Source organism: Brachyhypopomus gauderio, chromosome 5 (assembly GCF_052324685.1).
Source record: "Brachyhypopomus gauderio isolate BG-103 chromosome 5, BGAUD_0.2, whole genome shotgun sequence".
NCBI classification, from domain to species: Eukaryota; Metazoa; Chordata; class Actinopteri; order Gymnotiformes; family Hypopomidae; genus Brachyhypopomus; species Brachyhypopomus gauderio.
This window is the reverse complement of record NC_135215.1, coordinates 15246301-15268475: the sequence shown is the minus strand read 5'-3', so window position 1 is coordinate 15268475 and position 22175 is coordinate 15246301. Positions and strand designations below refer to the sequence as shown.

The 22175-nt window shown below is 41.4% G+C and overlaps 2 protein-coding genes across 3 annotated transcripts in view; one reads left to right on the top strand and one right to left on the bottom strand.

Annotated features, from left to right (window-relative positions):
- Nucleotides 1–338: 338 nt before the first annotated feature.
- ube2d2 (ubiquitin-conjugating enzyme E2D 2 (UBC4/5 homolog, yeast)) lies at nt 339–7832 on the bottom strand. The gene is made up of 7 exons (XM_077006000.1): nt 7492–7832; nt 5973–6036; nt 5099–5130; nt 4487–4564; nt 3006–3111; nt 2440–2533; nt 339–1549 (listed from the first exon to the last, which is right to left on the bottom strand). Exons 1-7 carry the CDS (start codon nt 7513–7515, stop codon nt 1504–1506), a joined length of 444 nt encoding a protein of 147 aa, XP_076862115.1. The 5' UTR covers nt 7516–7832; the 3' UTR covers nt 339–1503.
- Nucleotides 7833–8832: 1000 nt separating this feature from the next.
- ppp3cb (protein phosphatase 3, catalytic subunit, beta isozyme) overlaps nt 8833–22175 on the top strand; it is a 43219-nt gene continuing 29876 nt past the window's right edge. Inside the window, exon 1 of one of the 2 annotated variants that reach the window (XM_077005997.1) lies at nt 8833–9194. In XM_077005997.1, coding sequence (XP_076862112.1) covers nt 9140–9194 — 55 coding nt within the window. In that variant the 5' untranslated portion in view covers nt 8833–9139. Of the gene's footprint in view, nt 9195–9674; nt 9778–22175 lie in introns of those variants that run through there. The other variant, XM_077005998.1, reaches the window with a different exon arrangement.

Below are 22175 nucleotides of genomic sequence, written 5' to 3'. Positions count from 1 at the left end.
TCTAGAATGCAATCCTGACACTCTTGACAACTGCACACAGGATATCTCTCTTAATCATACAGTATGTACTATATGTTAATCACATATTAGAAAAAATGCAGGACAACGTAACATTAAAGACTGAACCAAATACTCAAAATTTGCTTTACAAATTACAAATCATTCCATGCTATGGCAATGTTTCAGACATTTCTGACCTTAAATGGGTGTTTGTAGTGTACAGCAGTAACTGTCTTTAGAGCACGTTTATTTTTTACACTAGGAAATTTAAGATGGTTTATGACGGTATCCTATAAAAATAAATAAAGATTGGTGGGGATCTTAACTGCTTACCAGGATCAGACTTTAGTAATCATTTTATTACACAGTTTTAATCAACACACAAAGCTCAACGAGCCCGTCAGGAAATTAAATATACAGAAGTTTGTCTGTGAGGAGTTTGTGTCCTCTCACCCAGGGACCCAATCGAGTCTGTCTCAGCCATGTTAGCATCTAATTCAACAAGAGCAGAGGGAGAAAACAAAACAAAAAAAATGCAGCTAAAATGAAACTAACTTAAAGAAGAGAGGAGTGGAAGAAAGAAAAATGAAATAATTCATAAAACATGTGCTTAACTGAGATTGCTTTAAATAACTGGTCCAAAACCCTCCAGAACAGTGAATGGATGTGAAGTTGGTCATGGCTAAGGGAAGGGGTAGAGTCTCTGGTTATGGCAAATGGGGGATGGATATTATTCGTTGTACTGAAGTCCTTCAGAATGATCCAGAAGAGAGGACGCAGAGGTCCGACATGTTTTCATTAATAACCTGCTATGATTTTTAAAAGAACACCTTATAGATTTTATACAAAAAGAGCCAGCACGTACCCCTCTCTCCTCTGCCAAAAGAAAAGACACAAAAACATGAAACCCCTTTCCTGATCCAAGATACAGTTGGAAGCCCAGGAAATGGAAATCAATGGAGAACATAAAGAATGCATCCCTCAAATCTCCACTATATCACAAAATAAAGGAAACAAAAGAAGAACTGCCCTCCCTCCCCAGTGCTTAAAAACAAGGAATGCTTTTATAGTCATGAACATTTTCAACTGCAAAAATTCAGACTGGCTGACCCTAAAGCAGCGGGCACGTCACCATAGCTACGGAGACGGGAAAGCAAGAAACAGGGCGCAGAGAGGCGGGCTTTTGGGATGTTTTTGTTGTCTTTTTTTTTTTTGAGGGGTGGGGGCAGTGATGTTGGATACTAGGGGAAATAGCTGGAGTTGGACTACAGCTGAAGTTTGAAAGTATGTACACCATGGCTACCAGGGGGGTGGGGTTGGGGGTTGTAGGGTAAAGGGAAGGTGCTCTGGTGAGGGGAGGCGTGGCTTAAAGAAAGCACTCCAATGGAAACCAACAAGATCTTTTTTTCTTAAGTTTTTTTTTTATCTTTTAAACTTTCCAATCTCCCCTAACCTTAAGATGGAGAGGTTTAAATTTTTCCCACCATGATTCTAACTCCAAAACTACATTGCATACTTTTGTGTCCATTCCCGAGCTATTCTGTTGTACCTGAGGAAGGAAAAAGAGAAAATGAAAAACAAACTCACGTGTGTGGAAAGAAATATGAAGTTCATACATCTCAATGTTACGGACAGTAAAGGAAACACCCAGAAATATGTGTTTGCGCCCCTAAAGTCTACATGGTAACATCTAAACTTTTAAACTGGACAAAGGTTTTATACTCATCATTCATAGCAATCAGAAATGTATCTGAAATATCTCCTCAGTGGATGACAAATTTAGGCCAGTTCTCCAAAATGTTCAATACTCACTGCCTATGTGGAGCATTTGTTTTAGATAAAACTTTGGAGAAACTGTATTTACAGTCTGATATCTAGAATTAAAAATCAGACATTTCTGAGCAAAAGAAAATATTAAGCATTGACTGTATTAAGATTTCAGAAAGCTTCTGTACTATGGATCAGCCCTCCTTGTGTCGATCAATTTATGTTGTGGGAGGAGATTTGATGAAAGGTACAAACTTTGGATGGAACTGTACAAAGTAGACCACTTGTGTGGCCATGTCTGATGGAAGTTAGTAAAAAAAGATGCTGTAATAACTACAGCAGATTTGATAGAGGAAACAGAGGAACAACTTTAAATTCTCCTCAGCTACTGTTTGACGTTATATAACTGATTCCATTCTTAACAGATATAAAGAGAAAAAAAAAGTAAAATCATTTTCTATTCCAGCCTACATCATATCCATTACTCTGTGAGCCAAGTATCAACTTCACAAATGTAAGCATGTAACAGCATTTAACCCCTCACTCAGGGAAGCAATTTAAGTCAAGAGTTTCCTAATCAAAGTGCAATTACTAGAAGACAATATTTTCTAGGAGGGTACCGTGTTTGCTCCCTTTTCTAGGAGGGTAGTGATAGTGCACTGGGTCACTCACTTTTCCCTGTCAGTCTTGTAGATGCGGGCGATCTCGGGTACTAAGGGGTCATCCGGATTGGGGTCACACAGCAGAGAGCAGATAGACAAGAGTACTGTGGAACAATAGAGGAACATATATGTTGATGAGGAAGACCACCAGGAAAGACCAGCAAAGCCAGAAGGTGCCATCTACAGAAGTGCTGAAGATGTACAGTCATTTTTCTCTTGTAGGTGTTAATTAGCTTAATGATCCAAAGTCAGAAATCCTTTAGAAATCAACATTTCACACAAAAACTAAAGGGTTTACTTAAGTGACCAACACAATTATATAACCAGTAAGACAACCAGTAAGCTTCTGTATTAAATAACACAATGATGCAGGTAACATTTCACACAGTATGCCTTATAAAATGCCAGATCAGCCATATTATTCTTAAGGAGAAGGGACAAACACACACTGCAGTCTTTCTGTGGCCAAGACCACCACTCAATTCACACTGAATAACTCAACTTCAGCATGACCACCAGTGCTAATCTTCAACAGACAGACAGACAAACACACACAGACACAGACAATTAGTTTACCTTTGGAGATGGTGAGGGCAGGTGACCACTGAGACCTTAGAATGTCCAGACAGATACTGCCATTGCTGTTAATATTTGGGTGGTAGATTCTTGTGGTGAATGCAACCTAAAGAACACACACATATATATTAATTAGCTTTTGAAGGGATTTATATTTACTCTGACAAGATCACCAAATCGATGTTTACCGACAGAACATGAAGGAGAGGGAGTATTTGGGGTTTCCAAATTTGAAACTTTATCATTATGTCTTCTGCCACCAACACAAAGGATTTTGTATCCTCCTTCCAGAGTGTAGTACCATGCGTGCCCCCTCGGGTTTGATCTAGATGCATCTCTTTGTAACACCACTCCTCCTATACAATATACTGTGTTTCAGGAGGACAACAGCACTTCAGTTAAATCTACACCTAATCTCATCAATGGAATGGGCAAATCCACCGTTGGTTGTTTTTGTAAAGAATGGATTCAAAGAGGCATTAGGACAGTATGAAATTTATATTGCATGGACGTACTCAAGTTTTCTGACTGTCTTAAGCAATAGTTGAATCTACCTCTAAACTAATTTGGGATAAGTCTTTAGTCAATACATCTAAAATAGATTCAGCACTATGTCCTCTTAAGACAACCTGGGAATCAAACCAAATACAGAGTGGGACGAGATTCTGAAGCTTTCTGTTATAATCTTAGTACGTGACAAATTCAATTTAAATTTGTGAAGAGTGTACTGGCAATATTTGAATGAAGCAGATATTCTGATACATATGATATGACAGGGTCCTGATGCACAGGTCGTTTGGCCTGATGTCCATTGTCACGTTGAGAGGACAAGGATTCTAGGCAAGCAGGTTCAGCTTTCGTGAAGAATATGTATTTCGGGGGTGCTGTTTACACTGACTGATCTGAAGATTTCAGAATCCAGCCGGAACCAAACTCTTTGATGCTTGGTCATAAGAGAAGAAGGCCCATGAAGCAACATCCATTATACACAGGTACACAGAAGTTAGCTCCGTCAACTTGAACATAAATGTAAAATTTGGACTCCAGAACATGTCAGAAATGTACCACACTAGAAGATACATATTCTAAAAGTGTGGGTCAAGAGATCATTCCAGCATTCATTTCCATTGCCTAATTGTTTAATCATCTAAGGTTAGCATCCTTCCTTCATTCTCCACCTCACCTGTATACATCATAAATGTAATTGTATTTACATTTGTATCATCTTGAAAACCTAATAAAAAGTTGTTCTTAATAAATGAAGGGGGTGGGAGGGATAGACTGATGTTTATACTGATTGTTTTATAACAGTTAAGTCAAAATGAAACTGAATGCACATCAATGGCTTTGTTGCTTTGCCAAACTCGTATGCTGAAAATTTCTTGAAAAGTATTTCTTCAAAAGGCATCAAAGATGGCATAAAGTATTCCCATTGATGCACCGAGTTAAAGCAGAGTAGTTTCAACACAACAGAAACTAACCTTTGGAGGTTTGAAGGGGTAATCTGTAGGAAAGTGTATGGTCAAGAAGAACACCCCACCCTGGTAAGGACTATCATTCTGTGGAAAGAGAGGAAAAACAACTAGATTACAACCTTTAGGTTTGCTTAAGGAACAAAAATGAATTATTGGTATACGATATTGCACTTCAATGAAAATTAACACATTCAGAACAGTTGCTTGATGGGGGGGGGGGGGGGGTGAAAAAGAGTGTATGGAGTAGGACAGTAAACCTGGACCCCTATAAAGAGTGTATGGAGTAGAACAGTAAACCTGGACCCCTATAAAGAGTGTATGGAGTAGGACAGTAAACCTGGACCCCTATAAAGAGTGTATGGAGTAGAACAGTAAACCTGGACCCCTATAAAGAGTGTATGGAGTAGGACAGTAAACCTGGACCCCTATAAAGAGTGTATGGAGTAGGACAGTAAACCTGGACCCCTATAAAGAGTGTATGGAGTAGGACAGTAAACCTGGACCCCTATAAAGAGTGTATGGAGTAGGACAGTAAACCTGGACCCCTATAAAGAGTGTATGGAGTAGGACAGTAAACCTGGACCCCTATAAAGAATGTCTGAGTAGGACAGTACTTACTGGCCCCATTATTGTTGCCTGCCAGTGAAACACTGCAAGAAAGAGAAGAAAACAATACCATGTGAATTCAAAAAATCAATTACAACAATGAACATGTTGATTAATTCTCTTAATATTCTTGGGATTACAAATATTTATAAGGAAAATAACATTGGGACAACAGAATGGTCATTAGCAGGGAATGATGCAAATACCATATATTATGGTATTATGCCACATCTGATGTCAAAGCTAACAGCTGCAGCCATGGTGATCTGATTCATGTCCCCTTACAATCCAGTTTAACAAAAATGTTAATGGATACATTGCTTCCCAGCTCTAAATTTCTAAAAATGACAAATCAGCATGTAATCAGACATGAGGACAGTGCATATATAGCAATACAGGAGACACTGGTTATATTACCATCTTGGACCATCCCTGAGCAGATCTGAACAAAATTCCAGCTGCAATTAAGGGCAACTTCAAACTGAAAGGTGCGACTTGCTAACTCCTCACCCCAAGAATCCTACCGTGCTCAGCTGCTATATGTAATGCTTTTCAGCAGAATACCTGTGCAAGCGTATGTTTAGCATGAACTGACAACACAGACTGGCCAGAATCTCACAACCAATTGCCAGCAACTTAGCACATGATAGGATGCAAGTGGCGTTTTGGGAATACAAAGCCATTATGGAATTCCAGGAATTAACAGATTTGTTTATGACACTTAACAGTGTGATAGGTTCTTTACCTCCATTGCATTCCACAAATCTGTATTATTTTTCCTACTGACCTTTGAGCCATAATCAAGGTTACAGTTTGTTTGCGTCTTGGCCCCCATGTTAACTACAAAGCTAAATTAAATCCAGCTTCGTTTAGAGTTTTTACTTACTGTCATCCCCTACTGGCCCTGCTGAGCACTGAGCAGGTGGGTCACGGCCCAAATCATGAAGCTCCTGCAATATAGAGAAATAATACCTTTGAGCTTAATACATTATAGGCTATAGTGAAAAGGACATCGCTACAGGAGTGGTTGCGCTCAAGGAGGTATCACGAAAACTAATGCCAAAGAGTCACTGGAGCCTACCTAATTTGATCATGCGGTGCAAAACGTAGGCACCCTTAATATGAAACGAGCTGCACTGCAACTCAAAACAAGTTACCCTCAAAGGGAGTAACCAACACGGAAACAGCACCTAGCAATGAATGCCTATTCAAAATAACAGAAAATAAAAGCCACAAAGCTTAGGAAAAATAAATTGTGTTAGAAGAGTGACAAAAAAGACTGACTAGCCAGCTTCCAGCCAAACTGTAACTGACAACACCGCTAAAACTAACATTTTACTGGATTTAAATTATGTAACCATTAGCTACGAGTAATTAATTAACATTCCTATGATGGTAAAATGATCAACATTTTACTTCGCCTGAAATAAAATGTGACTAAACGTCCAACCCCGTCCGGTCTTACATAAATACGCTGCCGCCTGCGACACTAAACATTACCGTAAGCTTCATCTTGACTCGTGAGAAATCTGAGTAACGTTAGCTAGCTAGCTAGGACAGTTACGTTAGCGACGTAGACCAAAGGAATGTCATCTCGAGCTAGCTAGAGGAGGAAACGGGTCTCTCGCAACGTGTAGATTTCTGTTGGAGAATATTGCCCGTCAGCGAGGGAGCCCGACAACACAGACACACAAATAGCTTCATGTTAGATGGGCTAACGTTTCTCCGTGTGGAGGCGCTAGTTGTTAGCTAGCGGTAGCCGTCATACGGTGGAGGTAAAGCCAACAGTAAATTGTCTAGTTTACTCGCATACGTAACGACGCCTGTCCATCTTTTGGGTGTGAGTAAATTTACTAACATTATCCAAACGGCTATTACTCAGAATTCACCGCCACTGAGAGCGTCTGTAAAGTGGGCCTTAGTCCAGCCTAGCGAGGCTGTGGCAGCGGAGCGACGGTCCGCTAACACGTTACCACCAACACGCTAGCCCGGTTAGCCGCACGGTAATCCTTTACCTCCACGAACTACACGTTTCACCATTAGGATGTTTAAAACGCATTTCTCCAAACACATTGTAACCAGGAGTGTTTACCCGGCGTAAAACGAAAACGTGTGTCGGTGGAGACGTTACAAGATGAGACGTTACAACACGATGGCGTGACGGTCCGTAGCCTAGCCACAGGGCCCGGGCTACAACATCGAACTCGGCGCACTGCTACGGTCGTTACTCTCGAGTGCTTGCCGGTGTAGCCAACAAACGCAGGGTCGTATAAAATTTGGTATTATACGCCGGGACATTAAATAATCACACGGACATCGCGACCGACACCTAAACGAACGCGATCGTAACACTGAAGTGCGAAATGGAGGGCCTAACTGCCCGAGCTCGGCGACTTCCTTCTTACCTTATGAATTCTTTTCAGAGCCATTGTTGTGCTTGTGCTGCTGTCAGTGAAATCGTACTATACTCGATTAAAACGGCAATTCTTCTCTTTAAACAGAGGCCAACACCTCGAAATTTGTGTTAAAGAAGACCTTAGATAAAGACTTCTATCAATGTTAACTGCGTGACGGAACCGGTCGATACAATTTTAAGGCGAAACTGAAAGGTACCAAGGCTAGAGTAGCGGTCCTTCCTCCTGCAGCAGCAGCGGCTACCAGATCACGCACATTATGCTGCTCTAATGAGACCCTTCCGCCGACGAACTCATCCGCCAAAGCGTTGACGGCGCTAGATTGCGCGCCGACTCCAGTTCCCCTCTAGCGCCATAGAAATGAGTGCAACTAATAAAACAGAGTCTCCAAAATGGCGGACTATGTCAAGGTATTTACATACTAATTGAGCCCAAATGACGCCCATCATTTAACGCTGTTCCTATTTCAGTGAACCGGGATTTGGTGAATTGATTAAAGGCACCCATATAAAATACGAACCAAACGATTCAATTTGCTTCAAAGTGATTACTTTATTTAGACATACTGCAATTTTTATAATCGAACAGTTAACTGCGACTTCCCAGTTTCGGATTTGGCAGTTGCAAAAATACCTCCGATCCGAGGAAGTTAAAGCCAAGGCGGAGGGATATCTTACGAATGTATATTTGTCGCGACACAGTACGAGAATCTCGCCAGTCCGAAGGAAAAGAGGGCAGTAGCTTTCGCTCACAACTGCCGACGGAGTGCATAATTTCTATAGACAATATGATTAATGAAACCAGACAGGGTGAACAGTCAGAATTGGGTCAGCTAGACGATATGAATCCTCGATCTATTGAAAAGAAAACTTATTTTCATAAGTAGCCATTTCAAAAGGTCAATTAGCATATATATCTCACCTAGTGTAGGTTACGTCTACTCGGAAGCTAAATGCATTCATATGGAGGCACATCTATGTGGATGAAATTATACATATTTATTACCCAGAAATAGCTACCTAAAACCTAAGCATTTGATTGTGTGAAATTAGGTCATATAAAGTTATTTAATCCTTCTGCATATTGCGCCACCCCAGAAACAAAAGTTAAAACAGTAACACAATAACTACACTGCATTAGGTGCAATGAAGACATTAACAATGCTGTAGCCTAATTAGCGAAATATTAAATTTCATACATACAATTAAAGTGCCACTCTACAAATGGCATTTATACAGCACCAACACGCGCACGAGAACGCGCAGGGAAACCCCGACTCTGCCTCCACCTGATGGCAGCACGAGGCAGTCCGTGGAAGCGACTGCGTGGGAGTTCCTGCCTTCGCCATGTCGGGGTGGTGCAGCGGTGTGTTGAGGATACCCTGAAGTAAACACAAGCAGCCTGGCCCCTTCTCTTCTCCGACTCCATTCATCCTTCCATCTTACACGGCAGCAGGCGGATCGCAGCATTCTGTCTTCTCTTCTCGAGTAAACTGCGACAGCGCTTCCTCCAGCTGGACCGTGACCCAGGGAGACACGCATCAAGTGATGCTGCTGCGGTCAGCGCTGTCCGCACCAGCGAAAACACAGCAGTCCTCCGCGAGGAGTTGGAGTGCAGTCCTCATAGACCACAACAGCCCATGAAGATGTCAAACGCAGTCATGGGTTTAAACCCCACAGACAGGGTTATTAAATGTAAGTGATTGTTTTTGACGTCTGTTATGCAGTGACATTTTTCCATATTCTAGCTTTTAGAAATAGACTACTTTGTTTGTGCTGTTTCTGTGATTAAATGGCCAATCGCTTCTTCTCCCATAACCCTCATCAAGGATATCATAGAAGCTAACGATGACAGATCTTATTGGGAAACGACATGCATCATAGGTGAAGTGATATATCATTGTTTTAGGCCTATTCGTTTTTACGACAGAACAGTCCGTCCATGCACTCGTATGTTGATAGGCTGGTTAATGATGTTCAGAGCTGTTGAGGTGTGTTCTCCGGAGCGCTACGGAGTGATGTAGCAGCATCTTTGGTGCGAGCCGAGGGTTGTGGGCGCGCGCTCCTGGTGGTGAATACGTGAATAGGTAGAGAGAGAGAGAGAGAGAGAGAGAGAGAGAGAGAGAGAGAGAGAGAGAGAGAGAGAGAGAGAGAGAGAGAGAGAGAGAGAGAGAGAGAGAGAGAGAGAGAGAGAGAGAGATAGAGGGAGAGATTAGCATCTCGTTCCAATGAAATGTTTTTGGCAGTTTGACGATGACAGCGAAAGGAAGACTAAAAGGTAGAGCTGGTTTACGTTACGGTTATAGCTGGTTTGCTGTACCATTAGCCTATAGCGACGTGATTAATGGGTATCTGTGATCTTATAACAATATAACATCTCGCAATGTAACGTATTGATTTGCGTTTTATTTTTTGACTCGTGAAATGCTGTGAGACCTTAGTCTACGTGAGTAGCCTACACTCATGCCAAGCAGAAGATCGCGTTGATAAGTCCAGATACAGATGATAACTCGACCGTGTGCTGACTTTGACTCGTTACATAGTTCCTATACGTCCTGCATCAGTTATGTTATTCTCAAGTACAAATTTAAACGAGTTAATCGATTTGTTGAACAGTGCGCGGGGGACAAATAGAAAAAAAGAATCCAATGCGGCCTGCAATGACATTAGGCGACCCAGCACACTCAGTTGCAAACACAATTTTTTATTTAGAAGAATGTAGCATAATCCTGTATCGCCTCGTTCAGAATAATGATTGGGTATTGCGCATCTCCGCCAATGTTAACTGATGCTGGTGTAGGGGAGTTCCCACTCTTAAGCAGTGTAAACTACGGTCTGCAATTTTTTTATCAGATTCATCGGGAGGCAAAACTGGACTTTCGCATTTCGCACTTTCGAAATTCGCATTAGCGTACTGCATAGCTGGTGAAGCCATAACTACGACGCAGACGCATCTGTAATGCCAGAATGTGGATTGTTTAATGTGGTGTGTGTGTGTGGGTGAAAGAGAGAGAGAGAGAGAGAGAGAGAGTGTGTGTGTGTGTGTGTGTGTGGACTTTAGGGCGAAAGGGGTTAAACAAGCCATAATAGCGGCGATGTGCGCGCATGCAAGACGTGATTAGTTTTAGACGTTAACCAGAATGCGCGTGCCTCTAGCTTTTGTTGTATCCATAATGGAATTGTTTTATTAAGGAAGGAGCTGTGGCGAGGTGGAGACTATTGGCAGCTAGTGCGTGAACATAACCCATAACTGGAGGGAGCGGGGACAGTCAGTCGCTTTGGGATCTACTCTAAACGGGCTATCCCTCAACAAGGGATTTCAGCCTTCCAAAATTATTCAGCAACATATGCCATTCGGTATTAAATAATTATATCATAGCATATGCTATGGTAAGATAGCCATAAGATAGCCACTTGTAGACTTGCATTAATAGATCTGTGAGGACATATACGAAGACAGCTTGTTTTCACAAGAAGTTTCAGATGTGGAGCACATGAGGGAGCTGAGAAAATGAAAAGGCAGAAAGGCGTGATTAGTCAGAGGTATACCCAAAAGTGATGTAAACTGATGGTTTGGGAAATATGTGTAGATTCAAAACATACAATTGATGCAAGTGATTGATTAATCAGTCAGGCAGCCCTTTTCAAAATGAAAACAGTTTAGGGTTATTATATGTAGTGTTTTGCATTAGGCGAAGAGACCATCTGTTCAGTGCATTAGTAACACTATGATGGCAGCTGTAATTTTGCAGGCCTGAGGTCTCCATGGCATAAGATGGCAATGTACTTTATTGTTTTCAGCTGACCAGTCTTTAGATAAATCAGCTCACTCTAGTTTAAGTACAGCCAACCCCAATTACCTGGTCTAGGTAACCTCATTGAAGCCATAAGCATGTAGTGGGAGTTATATCCCCTCCCACTGTCATTATGATGCAGCAGGAATTTCAGAAATGACACGTTTGGTAATGTAATATAGGGTTTTTGCCACTCCGGTAAGAAATTAATGCACAGCAGTCTAAGAAGGCTGTGTGATGGAAAGACGTTAAAAACGGTGGAGTTGGAGCATGCCAAAAAACAACAGGACAGAAACGAAAAAATCGCAAGAAGAAAGAGGGAGAGGACGACAAGTGGAACAGACAGGGAATTAGGCTGGTGACAACGGATGGCCGGGGCTATGCTCAAACACCGCACACAACACTGAACAGAGAGCCACCATCACACATATCTCCTCACACATGATCACAACCTATTAATAGGTTACAGCCTCCTTTCTGCTTTTTAAGGGAAAAGGCATTGAAAAAGTGGATGAGGGAGTAATACTGTGTGCAGTCAATGTGTATAGGACCTGATGACCTTGTGTACCTCATGGTGTAAATGTAATGATGGTGTCCCACCAGGGGATGGTATATACCTGCATGATGCAATTGTACATCACCCCTGTCCTTCGTCAACTTCACTGGCTTCCCATAAAACAACGCATACACTTCAAGATCCTCCTCTTTACCTACAAGGCCCTCAACAACCTTGCCCCTTCATACCTATCAGATCTCCTGCACCGTCACGCCCCCACCCGCAAACTCCGCTCTGCAGATGCCAACCTCCTCACTCCTACTACTTCTACCAAACACAGGTCCATTGGGGACAGGGCTTTTGCCATTGCTGCCCCCACCCTCTGGAACTCTCTACCCCTGACCATCCGAAACTCTGATTCTCTGCACTCCTTCAAACATAACCTCAAGACCCACCTTTTCCAGTCTGCATATAACACTTAAGTCATTACCCTATCTTTCCGTTTTGTTTTTCTTTCTTTTTTTTTGTGTGTATGATTGTACGTGAATTTCTGTGTGAAATTACTGTAAAGCGACTGTGAGTACTAAGAAAAGCGCTATATAAAACAGATTTATTATTATTATTATTATTTAATTGTAGCCTGTAGCTTGTGATAATATAATGGTAAGCAGTATATCTCAGCTCAGAACAATCACTGGGCTTAAATGAACCTCTACAGAGTTAGATGTACCCCCCCAGCTGAGTTCACACTGAACTCTTACACAGTGTAATTGGGTCCAGGTGCTGTTTTTGTTTAGATAGGATTTCTTTGGAGCAGGTTTCTGTGTCGTCTTTGAGGAGATCCTGATTGGTGTTGCATATAACTAGTGTTGGGGTTGATATATCACATTGCTTTCATAAGTCATGAAAACAGTGCTGTTTATACAGGAGTTTATGTGATGAAAAATGAACTTTGGTGGTACCTGAAGCCTCCCAAAGCTTGGGGACCATGGCTAATATAAAGTCATCAGCAATAGCAGGCGATGCTCGTGACATTTTAACTGACCAACCAGGTGAGGATACCTGTGTCAACACTGCTTACCTGTTGTCATCTTCTATTGTTTATGCCTCCACATTAGGACCCGAGTTTAGACTCCTCACCTGACTCAACAACATCATGAACAAAAGGTTCCTCTCGATGTTCCACATACATTGTTTGACTGACAGATGTGCCTCATTCAGAGGACAAATGCAACCAGGGTTGCTTTTTCGCTATGGCATAGTTGGAGGGTGATAATGAGGAATGCGATTGTAAATTGTAATATGTCAGAGTCATATAGTTAAGACAATGAAAATGAAATGTCAAAAGGCCCGTGGTTTTGTATTTTAAATTTGGCATTGTAACTTGCTTTGTGCACAGTCATGTTAAAAGAGGAAGGGGCCAGCTCCAAAGTGTTCCCACAAATTTGGGAGCATGGAATTGTCCAAAGTGTCTTCGTATGCTGAACATTTCAGAGTTCCTTTGACTGGAACTAAGGGGCCAAGCCCAGCTCCTGAAAAACAACACCACACCATAATCCCCCCTCCACCAAATTTTACACTTGGCACAATGCAGTCAGACAAGTACCGTTCTTCTGGAAACTGCCAAACCCAGACTCATCCATCAGAGTGCCAGATAGAGAAGCGCAATTTGTCACTCCAGAGAACACACCTCTACTGCTCTAGAGTCCAGTGGCGGCATGCTTTACACCACTGCATCCGACACTATGCATTGCACTTGGTGATTTATGGTTTGGATGCATCTGCTCGACCATGGAAACCTGAAGCTCTCTGCACACAGTTCTTGAGCTAATCTGAAGGCCACATGAAGTTTGGATGTCTGCAGTGATTGACTTTGCAGAAATTTGACAACCTATTTGCACTATGTACTTCAGCATCCACTGACCCTGCTCTGTCAGTTTACGTGGCCTACCACTTCATGGATGAGTTGCTTTCGTTCCCAAAACACTTCCATTTTTTTAGAATACAGCTGACAGTTGACTGTGGACTGTGATGAAATTTCATGACTGGATTTGTTGCACAGGTTGCATCCCATCACAGTTCCATGCTGGGATTCACTGAGCTCCTGAGAGCAACACATTCTCTCACAGATGTTTGTACAAACAGTCTGCAAGCCTAGGTGCTTAATTCACTACACCTGTGGTCATGGAAGTGATTGGAACACCTGATTCCGATAATTTGGATGGGTTATCGAATACTTTTGCCAATATAGTGTATATAAGCTTGCACTCAGTCGGAAAGCGTCCTTAATGGAAACTCCAGCATTAAGAGCAGGTAAATCCCTAGATCTGCTTCTCCCTTAGTTCTGCTGTGTCCTTGATTGAGACTATGCAGGTGTTTTAGGATCTGTAGGGAGTCACCCACATTAGCCTCTAGCATTAGCCCTCATTTTCAGACTTGCTCAATAATTTATGTACAAGTCCAGGTCCTAGACACCGTCATTTCTGCTGCATGGGGATTTGCTTCCACTGGACCAGATTTGAGCCAATGACCCAAGTCGCAAATGGCATGTGACTGACTTGGCAGAGAGATGACGCGTAACAGAACTGATTGGCTAACGACACAATGAGGCTCCTCATTTGTGCAGCAGCTACAATGTGAGACCAGGAGACAGTAAAAATGTTCTTTTGGTGCTTGTCAAAACAAATTAACTGTGGTTCACTTTGAGGATACTGTGGTCCACTGAGGGGGTACTGTTGTCCACTGAGTGGGAACTGTAGTCCACTTTGAGGGTACTGTGGTCCACTGAGGGGAAACTGCTCCACTTCGAAGGTACTGTGGTCCATTGGGGGGAACTGTGATTTACTGCGAGGGTACTGAGGTCCATTTTGCCTTCACTGTGTCTCCTTCTCCATTTTAAATACATCAAAGTGCTTGTGTTTAAATTAATCATGGTCAGAAACAGTAAATAATAACCAGACCAAGTGACACCGCTATTTACAGTAGACAGGAACTGGGGCCACTTATATAATTTCCGGATGGGCTTCTTGGACAGAGGATGCTGGGAATGTGCAAGATTGTGCAGATCATTAGATGATGCAACTCTTTGGCTTGTGATGCAGTGATAGTGTACACTTTGTAATAGGTGCCCTGGAAGATTTTCTGGACAAAAATATTTTAGGGAATACAATGATGAACATTAGTCATTCTACTTATTTTCTAATATGAGATCATTTTTAATAAATAATTTATATTAACAGTAAGTGGTGGAACAAATTTAACAACATGAATGCATCTTTTTGCATTACATTTTTTACATTACCTTATATTACCTTTTACATTTCTTTTGAGTCACTATTTCATGGTGTGATCATTTCTTCTGTCATAAAAATGCTTATTTCAAAGTGATAAATTGATGGGCAAGTTGATTTAATGATGGAATGATTAATGTTAGATGTTAAATAATGAAATAAAATAAAATAAAAGTTTGTTTTTCATTTTTACTTAAAGTCAATCCAAAAATAGTCAAAGCTAGTGGAGAACCTCCCTCAGCTGGTTCTCACACATACAAATGTCAGTCAGTGTCAGTGGCTGTCTGGGATGAGTACACCCACACACATGTGAAGAACTACAGAAGGGGCTGTCTGGGATGAGTACAACCACACACATGTGAAGAGCTACAGAAGGGGCTGTCTGGGATGAGTACAACCACACCTGTGAAGAGCTACAGAAGGGGCTGTCTGGGATGAGTACAACCACACCTGTGAAGAGCTACAGAAGGGGCTGTCTGGGATGAGTACAAACACACCTGTGAAGAATTACAGAAGGGGCTGTCTGGGATGAGTACAAACACACCTGTGAAGAGCTACAGAAGGGGCTGTCTGGGATGAGTACAAACATACCTGTGAAGAATTACAGAAGGGGCTGTCTGGGATGAGTACAAACACACCTGTGAAGAGCTACAGAAGGGGCTGTCTGGGATGAGTACAAACACACCTGTGAAGAACTACAGAAGGGGCTGTCTGGGATGAGTACAAACACACCTGTGAAGAATTACAGAAGGGGCTGTCTGGGATGAGTACAAACACACCTATGAAGAGCTACAGAAGGGGCTGTCTGGGATGAGTACAAACACACCTGTGAAGAGCTACAGAAGGGGCTGTCTGGGATGAGTACAACCACACCTTTGAAGAACTACAGAACAGCTGTCTGGGATGAGTACAAACACACCTGTGAAGAACTACAGAAGGGGCTGTCTGGGATGAGTACAACCACACCTGTGAAGAACTACAGAAGGGGCTGTCTGGGATGAGTACAAACACACCTGTGAAGAACTACAGAAGGGGCTGTCTGGGATGAGTACAAACACACCTGTGAAGAGCTACAGAAGGGGCTGTCTGGGATGAGTACAAACACACCTGTGAAGAACTACAGAACAGCTGTCTGGGATGAGTATAAACACACCTGTGAATTGCACAGGTGCCAAGAGTAGACTCCACTCTGTAAGCTTGATCCAGCAACGCAAATATGTGTGACTTAGATCAGAGTATAATCTCTACATGCACAAAGTAAACACAAATGACTTAAAAAATATAACATACACAGACATCACACAAATAGCCCCTAATAATTTAATAAATAAAACACACAAACAAGCAAGTACTGTACCTTTGGCACTAACTTAAAATCTAATCTCATGTTTATTATTATGTCTAATATTATTCTGATATACACAGGCAGGTGGCTGAGTTAACTAGACGTAGGGGAAATTCAAAGATGTGAGCTGATGAATAACGTTGAGAATTTGAGATTGACATGAAAGGCACAAGCTCTTCCTGAACCAGTGAATCAGTGCATGTCTGTGTGTGGGATATTATGTTGGTGTTCCATGTTAGGAGGGACTGGATATAACTGCACCGCTGGACCTGCCTGTGCTAGTGCAGCCTTTCAGAACGGACAACAGCTTGTCCAAATTCATCCGTAGTTATAGCTCCTTTGAAGAGAGTCGGCTGAAGCATTTATAGCCTCATAATTGAATATGACTTTACATATACCAGTTTGTATGATAAGCTGGGATTGGTTAAGGCCAGGGCCAGGGGTGTTAACTTCATTTGTGTGGAATCTCACAGAACTGTTTGGATTTAATGACATGTCTACTTCTTGCTTCTTTTTCAATAGTCTAGCATCTTAAAGCCACGTGTCACTGCTGTATCGTTAAAATTGCTACTTGACTGGGTCAGTTGTCTTGTTTGAAAAAGAAGTATAAGTATTTTAAATATTATTTACATAATTTTTAATTATGAGCATTAAAGATTTTACTTTGTGAGATTTTTTTACAAATCAAGGCGTGCCATTTTGAAATACATTGTCTACAGCCCCTAATTTAAGGCATTGATGAAGTGTGATAGAGTACAAGCTACACACTGGCACTGTAAACAAAAGCAAAATGAAAATACCCAGCTATTTTAGCACAACCATACTTGGATAAAAGGTTGCAAATCTAGTTCAATATTGAAGCATGTAAAGTGGTTTCAAAAGATAAGAGAGGCAGAGAGTGAAACAGAAAGAAAGATAGGAAGACTAATTTTAGCCCCTTTAACACACATAGTGTAGCAATGAGTTTGGAGATCAGAGTGGGTCGACTCCTTGGCCTAACGAGGCCATGCCAGGCAGGAAGATGCTCTGGTCCAACATGCTTCTTTGTCTTCCTGCTGTCCTACTCTCCAGCCTGTCTTTCTGTCTGTTTCCCACCATATGTATGTGTGTCTGCTGTCATTCATGCCATCTCTCTCTGTTTACTGGCTTATTCTATTTCCCAATGAGGCCACGCCCCCCTTCAGCTTGGCTCTGCATGTGTATATGCAGATGGCTGTTCATGTGTGAGACATGCAATAATTACATTATTTCAAATGACTACTTTAAACTCCAGTCCCCTTTCCCAATGAAATATGTAATGAGCATTGTTAAGTTCCTTATTCTGGGTCGGAATTATTGTGCCAAAATGATAACGCATCAACATCTCTCTCTCTCTCCCTCTCTCTCTGTTTTCTTTCTCCCAGCCTCTATCTCTCCAGAGTCTGATCTGCTCCTCCACTCTTGTCCTTTGGTTCTTTTGCTTTGGCAATTATTTGGAGGAGGAAACACGAGTGGAACTCCGATGTGCTGAGAAGTTAGGCCTGTCTGGGTCCATATGCTGAAACAATCCTATGTCAGGGTTTTCCAGCAGTAGTTTGAGGTTGTTCTGCAGAACTGGTGTAAGTGTCCAGTTCAGCAGTCGCATGCTATACTGCAGCCGTGAGTCTTTCCCCGGAGTCACTCTTGTTCCATCCTTTCTCACATCTTCTGTCCTACTTTCTCTCCTTCTTGCCCTGTGCGCGCACACGCGCACACACACACACACACACACACACACACACACACACACACACACACACACACACACACACACACACACACACACACACTATGGTCTGTAGGTGCTGCTTACAAAAATGTATATTCAATAGCATTCAGTTAACTCCTATCTCTAGAAGATAGAAATTGATCTCAAAAGATGATAATCTCAAAGGAGACCATTCCACACATAGCAGAGTTGTGTCAAGGTCCTAGATGTGTGAAGGTCTTATGCAATGTACACTGACCCTCTGGCCCCCATCAGCTACTATGAACCCTGTGTGAGTCTGAGGGGTTCCCTAAACTCAAGCTTTTCTTTGTGTGGTTGTACTAATGCATGAAACAATGCAGTGATGCTTATTATGAAACTACAGAAGAGGACACTGCATGAATATCTCATTATTACAAATTCAAATTTGCCTGGCCTGTTTTGTATGAGCCAGTGTGAATAGTTAAAGTGGTTTTAAAGGTTAAAGTAGGTTTCAGATGTTTGCCCTTACATCTCTTCTTATGACATCATTTGTATAAGATCCAATAACATATCTCACATTTGTTGTAATTTGCACAGTTTTTAAAAACTCTCCATTATAACACCTTGACTGCAATGTTTTAAAATAGTATAAATCCCTGAGTGTGCACAGATCTGAACCTGTAAGTGTGTGGTCACAGATCTGAGCAGCTTCTTGCTGTCTTATGCTATTGTTCCTGACATTCATGCCCCTGGAATCTGCTAAGTATTTCATAGATTATTCAAAGCAATAGCAATAATCTATAGCAATCAAAGCAATAATCAAAGATTATTGCAAGCTCTGGAGAGACAAAAATGATTTCGAATTGAAATGCTTGCAATCAGAGTCCCACAAAGCCATCAGTAGTCTTTTAAACTCTCATATTTGATGTGTGTATGTCCAGATCAGATGGCATCTGCTCATTTCAAAGGGAGGATGCAGAGGAGGTAGCTTGGCTCACCTCTGCCATAGAAGCTACTATAAGTCAGTGGCAGGCCAGAACAAATAGTTTCCATGTAGTGACATGGGAGAGATTTAATAGCTCAGTTCAACTGGCTCTAATTGCACGTGTTCTGGACTTTGGCCAGTAAATGCATGCCGCAGCTGCCGAGAGCCAACCCTTCCGGGTTTTTTGCTGAGTCATGAAGTGGCATTTCAGTGAGTGACGGGGCCCACTAGAAGGGAGCAAGAGGGCAGGACAGACCTGGACATGTGCACCGTGGGGGAGATGCACATGGAGGACAAGTGGAGGACAGATCCTGCTGCGTGTCACAAAGAGCGCTCCCTTTTCACATGTCCAAGGACACACCCAGGCAACTAATGTCTCTTATTTAAAACTGATGTGAAGTTTTAAATGGGAAACAATATTTCAGAACCTTTTTTAAATGATGGAATCTGGTCCATGACACACTAGCATAGATGACTGTTAATTTTGTACCCATGATATACCAGGTCACTTGCAGTATAATTGTTACCCAGTCTAACTTAGTCTTACAGTTACCCAGTGATAGCCAGTCTTAATTAGTCATTCTGTTAGTACACTGATGCTTGTTTTATGTGTTGCTATGGTAGATCTTCAATTTTCATCAAATTAATAAAAAAAAATGAAGAATTCTCAGTGATTTCAGTTACTCTCCGTTAAGCAAGGGTAACTCAAAAAAGTGAAGGCAGATCCACAAACCGATTCAGTAAACTGGGGTTTCGAGTGAATGGGAGACAGACAAGAGCTGAGAAGAGACAAGCAGAGCAGGGGAATCAGAGCATGACACTATATTTGAGTTGTGACGAGTAGCCGGGAACAGTGTGGAGTGAAGCGGAGGTCACACAGTTGAGTTTATTCCACTGGATATAAAAAAACTATGTTGTTATTGTTTTGGATTTTTTGAGTATTTTGAGTTAATATGAATTATATAGAATTAGGTACCCTGCCACGAAAACAGAAACCACTTTTTTATTACTTGAAACTGACAAACATAATTGGCATGCATTAATATTTTTTCAAAATATAAATCAGACGTTGCTTTTGACTGCTTTTTGATCTAACTTATTTTAAACAATTAAACAAATGAAAATGATGTTTGGAAAAACATGAGGGTACAAGCTAATATTCTGTTTTACAAACTTTAGAAGCATTCACTGGCTCTCAGTGAGTTCTCTGCACCTGGCAACAGGCCTACAGACCCACTCTTCCAGAGCAAAACGCATCAGCTCTCTCAGGTTTGAAAGGTGCCTTCTCCACATGGCATGTTTCAGCTCTTCCCATAGATGTTTGAGAGATCAGGGCTGACAGATGGCCACTTCTGAACAGTTCAGTGTTGTGTTCTTCGTCATTCTTGGGTACTTTTAGATGTGTGTTTTGGGACATTATTATGCTGGAGGTGCCATGACCAGCCCCTCCAAATTTCACAGTAGGTAGTATTATTTTACTCCTAAATATTCACTTTTGACTGTGAACACTCTGCTGATGTGACTTGCTAATAAGCTCGTTCTGTGTCACTTGTCTAAAGGACTTTCTCCTTTAAGCATCATAACCTGTCATAGCTTGAAGCATCGTAGCTTGTCAACATGCATCTTACCAAATTTGAGTTTGTCTTTTTTATGTCTTTCAACATTGGAGTCATCCTGGCTCTTATTCCATAGAGCCCCATGGAGATACTGCTGTGCTCTGACCTCGGTGTTCAGCTTGTATCTCTGCAGAACTCTTCCTGGACTCTTTGTCTACCATTTTCATTGTGCTTCTGTTCAGTCTGAACTCGACATTCCTCTGGCAAAAGCATGCTGGCAGGTTGGCCACTGTCCAATGTCTTAATAATATTTGAATTGGAACATCAAGCTGTTTGGAGATGGTCTTCTGACCTTTTACGATGTCTTCAGAGAACTCTCTCCTCTGCCTTCTCTGGTCTGTGTTCAGTGTGGTGCACACCATGATACCAAACAGCAGGGTGACAACTTTTCTCCTATTAAAATAGGCTGAATGACCGATTATAACACTGAAGTCGTGTGTGACACTAATGAAAACAGCTTGAAATATTACTAATTCAGTTACGTAGCACCTTTTCTACAGCTACCAACAAATCTGTCCAGGCCATTTTCTAAAATAAAGGCCATGTTTGTAAAGTAAATAAATAATAAATAATCTTATAATAATATATAAAAATGTAAATATTTCAGTGAGATGTAAGGGTACCGATAAATGTTTCTACATGTACATCTGTGTGTAATAGCAACCTTGAACCTAGTTATGGAGGTGTTATTATCTTATACATGAATATACAGTCATAAGTGTGCAATTACAGGACCTGCAATTTGTTAGCCATCAGCTACCTCATTCATCACTGATCTAAACAGAGGACCACTGCTGACTGAATATGATAGGGGAGGATGGATCATTTTCAGCATGCCATTATGTCTGACGTGGTACGTAGGCATGCACGATATGAAGAAAACATATCTCTGAACACTGTTATCGCGATGTGCGATTCATCTAGAAATTAACAGTTTGCTGGTTTGCTTATTCACTTATTATTTAATGGGCTGCCATAAATACACGAAGTTAGCTAATTAACCGTTATGTAAGCTAATTTATCTAATGTATTTAACCAACAAGCTAACGCTAGCTCGCTAAAAGCTCGTTACCTTGCATTTTCAAACCTTAGCAAAGGTTAGACCTTAGACAATATGTCACGACTAATTTAGCCCGAATAAATGATTTAATAATTTTACTTTATTTTCACTAACATTTACATATACACGATCGTTAAATAGCCAATCGCTCCTAACGAAACATTACCTCAATAACTCGCTGTTGCGAGTATTCAAGTGCATCCCCGTTACAACCCAAATTCAGTTGAACAGTTTGCTGATTAACATTTAGCTACTGCTTGTTTTGAAAACTTACGTTTTTTTAATATTGTTATAAATTAAAAAATAAAGTAATAATGTTAATTTCCTGCACCTGTATTACAAGTCCCTATGACGTCCAAAAAAAGCTACCTAGTCCGACGTT

What these genes read in the sequence shown, in the direction of transcription:
- ube2d2 (XM_077006000.1), bottom strand. Translation starts at nt 7,515, where the DNA reads ATGGCTCTGAAAAGAATTCATAAG. An exon ending in AGGGCCAGTAGGGGATGACA is followed by an intron (nt 5,131 to 5,972) that starts GTAAGTAAAAAC and finishes TCTTTCTTGCAG; the next exon opens with TGTTTCACTGGCAGGCAACA. An exon ending in TGCCCTCACCATCTCCAAAG is followed by an intron (nt 2,534 to 3,005) that starts GTAAACTAATTG and finishes ATTGTTCCACAG; the next exon opens with TACTCTTGTCTATCTGCTCT.